Source organism: Nerophis lumbriciformis, linkage group LG26 (assembly GCF_033978685.3).
Source record: "Nerophis lumbriciformis linkage group LG26, RoL_Nlum_v2.1, whole genome shotgun sequence".
NCBI lineage: Eukaryota > Metazoa > Chordata > Actinopteri > Syngnathiformes > Syngnathidae > Nerophis > Nerophis lumbriciformis.
The window spans coordinates 2372501-2377972 of NC_084573.2; the positions used below are offsets into that span (position 1 = coordinate 2372501).

General features: G+C 50.4%; 1 protein-coding gene across 2 annotated transcripts in view; it reads left to right on the top strand.

The window, feature by feature from the left end:
• Nucleotides 1-4542, top strand: part of coch (coagulation factor C homolog, cochlin (Limulus polyphemus)) — a 22860-nt gene extending 18318 nt beyond the window's left edge. For both annotated transcript variants that reach the window (XM_061987671.2, XM_061987670.2), the window contains 6 exons: nt 1941-2167; nt 3446-3560; nt 3631-3774; nt 3838-3994; nt 4059-4153; nt 4222-4542. In XM_061987671.2, the coding sequence (XP_061843655.1) occupies nt 1941-2167; nt 3446-3560; nt 3631-3774; nt 3838-3994; nt 4059-4153; nt 4222-4394 (911 nt within the window). In that variant the 3' untranslated portion in view covers nt 4395-4542. The remainder of the gene's footprint in view (nt 1-1940; nt 2168-3445; nt 3561-3630; nt 3775-3837; nt 3995-4058; nt 4154-4221) is intronic.
• Nucleotides 4543-5472: the final 930 nt, after the last annotated feature.

A 5472-nucleotide genomic window follows, 5' to 3' on the forward strand; every position in this document is an offset into this window, starting at 1 on the left:
CCTACATCTGCGGTCCCTTCCAGGGAGGCGTTCGGGTGGCATCCTGACCAGATGCCCGAACCACCTCATCTGGCTCCTCTCCATGTGGAGGAGCAGCGGCTTTACTTTGACCCCCTCCCGGATGACAGAGCTTCTCACCCTGTCTCTAAGGGAGAGCTCCCCCACCCGACGGAGGGAGTTCAATTCGGCCGCATGTACCCGTGATCTTGTCCTTTCGGTCAGAACCTCATGATCTCTGGGTGTGTTTCTTCTAATATGCTGCTGTTCCTGTCTGTCCACTCCTTTTCCAGCTGGTCAGTCCTGTCACAACAGTGTTGCCTCCAGAGGGTCTTGATCAGCAGCGGTTACGTCAAGGTCCTTAGGCCGGATGTTTGAAGTCTTCAGCTGGTCTTTCTACCTCTTTTTCTGGCCCATGTGCCAGGCACAGTCCACAGTTTAGTTGGCCATACAATACTCTGCGGGGGGTCATCAGGGGGATGTCCTTTCCAGAAGAAAGTGTAGCCCATTCCTTCCTCTTTCAAAGATCCTTCATCCAGGAGTCTGGTCTGGCAATGTCCATGTTATATCGCCTTAGTTCAGACCAGTACTGTCCTTTGCTCTGGTCTGTCACTGTTACCTGGGGAGTCCAAAAAGGTTCTCACATTCCATGATGCCAGTTTCAAATTAGAGGCTTTTTTGGATTTGTGTGGCAAGGGAGACCAAAGACCATCGGCACTGTTCCACAGTTGCAGGAGGCTGCCGGCGCTCCAGTCTCTTGGAGGACCGTCTATTCTGCGCCCGCCAGGTACATCTCCCTTCCAGTAGTGCTAATACAGCCACCCTCTTTCGCCTGGTCCCCCATTGGGGACTTGACATATAGCTGGGGCAGTGGTTAACGGGCTTCAGGGCAATTCCACACACTGGTGGGCCTGCATACCGGGTCTCTAGACTTAGACTTAGACTTCCTCTAAGGTCCATTGCGCCGAGATCCCCCTATTCTGCGCCCACCAGGTACATCTCCCATTCCAGTAGTGCTAATACAGCCACCCTCTTTCGCCTGGTCCCCCATTGGGGACTTGACATATAGCTGGGGCAGTGGTTAACGGGCTTCAGGGCAATTCCACACACTGGTGGGCCTGCATGCCGGGTCTCTAGACTTAGACTTAGACTTCCTCTAAGGTCCATTGCGCCGAGATCCCCCTATTCTGCGCCCACCAGGTACATCTCCCATTCCAGTAGTGCTAATACAGCCACCCTCTTTCGCCTGGTCCCCCATTGGGGACTTTACATATAGCTGGGGCAGTGGTTAACGGGCTTCAGGGCAATTCCACACACTTGTGGGCCTGCATGCCGGGTCTCTAGACTTAGACTTAGACTTCCTCTAAGGTCCATTGCGCCGAGATCCCCCTATTCTGCGCCCACCAGGTACATCCCCCTTCCAGTAGTGCTAATACAGCCACCCTCTTTCGCCTGGTCCCCCATTGGGGTCTTTACATATAGCTGGGGCAGTGGTTAACGGGCTTCAGGGCAATTCCACACACTGGTGGGCCTGCATGCCGGGTCTCTAGACTTAGACTTAGACTTCCTCTAAGGTCCATTGCGCCGAGATCCCCCTATTCTGCGCCCACCAGGTACATCCCCCTTCCAGTAGTGCTAATACAGCCACCCTCTTTCGCCTGGTCCCCCATTGGGGACTTTACATATAGCTGGGGCAGTGGTTAACGGGCTTCAGGGCAATTCCACACACTGGTGGGCCTGCATGCCGGGTCTCTAGACTTAGACTTAGACTTCCTCTAAGGTCCATTGCGCCGAGATCCCCGTCCAACTTAGCCTGGAACCGCAAGGTACCAGTTACCACGTCTGGCCACGAGGAGGCATATACGGGTTTTGGAGGTCTTACACACACTTACATACAAGTACACGCTTAGAATACACACGTTTAAGGTGTGTTGTGTCCTCAGGTAAGGCCATCATGCACGCGACTCAGACGTTGTACGCGCAGGAGAGTGGCGGGAGGCGGGGCCACCCTCGTGTGATGCTGGTGTTGATTGACGGCTGGCCCTCTGACGACCTGGAGCGGGCGGCCGTGTTGGCCCGAGAGTCGGGAATCAACGTCTTCCTGCTGTCCGTCGCCAAGCCCGCCCCCGACGAGGTGGCCATGGTGCCCGACTACGACTTCACTAAGAAGGTCAGCGTGGTGTTTGCTTATCTTTGGTCACATGGTATAAAGCTGGTCCACAGTTCCACGACCAGGGAACTGGTCGTGGAACTCTATACTCTCGGCAGGGTCCTTGAGGGTGCATGGGAGTTTGCCCAACCAGTCTACATGTGCTTTGTAGACTTGGAGAAGGCATTCGACCGTGTACCCCGGGAAGTCCTGTGGGGAGTGCTCAGAGAGTATGGGGTAACGGACTGTCTTATTGTGGCAGTCCGCTCCCTGTATGATCAGTGTCAGAGCTTGGTCCGCATTGCCGGCAGTAAGTCGGACACGTTTCCAGTGAGGGTTGGACTCTGCCAAGGCTGCCCTTTGTCACCCATTCTGTTCATAACCTTTATGGACAGAATTTCTAGGCGCAGTCAAGGCGTTGAGGGGATCTGGTTTGGTGGCTGCAGGATTAGGTCTCTGCTATTTGCAGATGATGTGGTCCTGATGGCTTCCTCCGGCCAAGATCTTCAGCTCTCACTGGATCGGTTCGCAGCCGAGTGTGAAGCGACTGGGATGGGAATCAGCACCTCCAAGTCCGAGTCCATGGTTCTCTCCCGGAAAAGGGTGGAGTGCCATCTCCGGGTTGGGGACGAGATCTTGCCCCAAGTGGAGGAGTTCAAGTACCTCGGAGTCTTGTTCACGAGTGGGGGAAGAGTGGATCGTGAGATCGACAGGCGGATCGGTGCGGCGTCTTCAGTAATGCGGACGCTGTATCGATCCGTTGTGGTGAAGAAGGAGCTGAGCCGGAAGGCAAAGCTCTCGATTTACCGGTCGATCTACGTTCCCATCCTCACCTATGGTCATGAGCTTTGGGTCATGACCGAAAGGACAAGATCACGGGTACAAGCGGCCGAAATGAGTTTCCTCCGCCGAGTGGCGGGTCTCTCCCTTAGAGATAGGGTGAGAAGCTCTGTCATCCGGGGGGGAGCTCAAAGTAAAGCCGCTGCTCCTCCACATGGAGAGGAGCCAGATGAGGTGGTTCGGGCATCTGGTCAGGATGCCACCCGAACGCCTCCCTAGGGAGGTGTTTCGGGCACGTCCGACTGGTTGGAGGCCACGGGGAAGACCCAGGACACGTTGGGAAGACTATGTCTCCCGGCTGGCCTGGGAACGCCTCGGGATCCCCCGGGAGGAGCTGGACGAAGTGGCTGGGGAGAGGGAAGTCTGGGTTTCCCTGCTTAAGCTGCTGCCCCCGCGACCCGATCTCGGATAAGCGGGAGAAGATGGATGGATGGTCACATGGTCACGTGTGTGGTGCAGGCGGTGTGCAAAGACAACGGCTTCTTCAACTACCACATGACCAGCTGGTTCAGCACCACCAAACACGTCAAACCTCTCACGCAGAGACTCTGCTCGCTGGACGGCCTCCTCTGCAGTACGACGCCACTACCACGCCATCCACACGCCACCGCCAGCGGCCACTGAGCCCTTTTCCTGTCTTCCAGGTCGGACGTGTTTTAATTCAGTCAACATCGGCTTCCTGATTGACGGCTCGTCCAGCGTTGGAGACCCGAACTTCCGTCTGGTCTTGGACTTCTTGGGGGCCGTCGCTGCCAAGTTTGACGTCTCAGACGTTGGCGCTCACGTTGGTGAGCGCTCGGGAAGTGACCAAAGAGTCTGATTGATGGATTGATTGATTGATTGGTGCGCAGGCGCGGTGCAGTTCACGTACGACCAGCGTCTGGAGTTCGGCATGTGGGAGCACGCCAGCAAAGACGGTGTCCTGGGTGCCTTGAGGAGGATCCCCTACATGAGCGGCGGCACGGCCACAGGAAGCGCCATCACCTACGCCGCCCAGAACTTGTTCAGGTACGCCGGCACCACCTGCCGGATCATCGTCATCCCCCTGACGCCGTCACGTCTCCTGTCCTAGGCCCACCGGAAGAGGACGCAACTTCCTCATTGTGGTGACCGACGGCCAATCGTACGACAACGTGGGCGGGCCGGCTCTCGCCGCCCAGAATCAAGGTGTGTGTCTGCCCGTGTTGTCACTCCCACGTCCCTCTGACCTGTGACCCCCCCCGCCTCCTGCCCAGGCATCACCATGTACTCGGTGGGCGTGGCCTGGGCGCCACTGGATGACCTGAAGTCGATGGCGTCGGAGCCCAAAGAAAGCCACACCTTCTTCACCAGAGATTTCACCGGGTTGGCCGAGTTGGTGGATCCTGTGGTCCGAGGGATCTGTCAGGACTTCAGCGTGAAAAACTGAAACACACACACACACACACACACACACACACACACACACACACACACACACATGTATCTATGTAGCCCGTGTACAAACAGACATACAACCATCCATGTCTCTCTTCATATTTATTTCTTTGTATCCAATAAACTTTTTTTACAACCTGTCTGCGTGCAGGTCTCTGGCGCCCCCCGGTGTCTGAAGTGCAGGTAAAACCAAAAACTCCATATTATGACTTTTTTATCTCACAATTTCGATTTTTCTATCTCATCATTTTAACTTTCTTGTCTCGCAATTTTGACTTTTTATCTCATAATTATGACATTTATCTCATATTTTCGACTTTTTATTTAATAATTATGACTTTTTATCTTATAATTTCGACTTATTTCATAAGTATGACTTTATCTTAAATTTTGACTTTTTATCTCATAATTTCGACTTCTTTTAATCTAATGACTTTTTATCTCACAATTTCGATTTTTTTATCTCATAATTTCAACTTTTTATCTCATAATTATGACTTTTTATCTCATAATTTGAACTTTTTATCTCATCGTTATCATTTTTCACTCATCATTCAATTATTATTTTAAAAAAATCATAATTATGAGATAAAAATGTATGATTACAAATCATAATTATGATGTTTTTAAATCTCATAATTATGACTTTATCTCATAATTTCGATTTTTGATTTCATCAATTTTATCTCATAATTTAATTCATAATCATTAAATTATTATTTTAAAAAAAATCATAATTATGAGATAAAAATTCACGATTATGATTTTTTAAATCTCCTAATTGTGACTTTTTATCTCATAATTTCGAATTCCTTGTCTCACAATTTCGACTTTTTTTTATCTCATAATTATGACTTTTTATCTCATTAATTCGACTTTTTATCTCTATCATTTTTCATCTTATAATTTCAACTTTTTATCTCATCATTATCATTTTTCACCCATAATTATTCGATTATTATTTTTTTTAAATGAGATAAAAATTCATGATTAAAAAAATCATAATTATGATGTTTTTAAATCTCATAATTATGACTTTTTATCTCATAATTATGACATTGATCTCATAA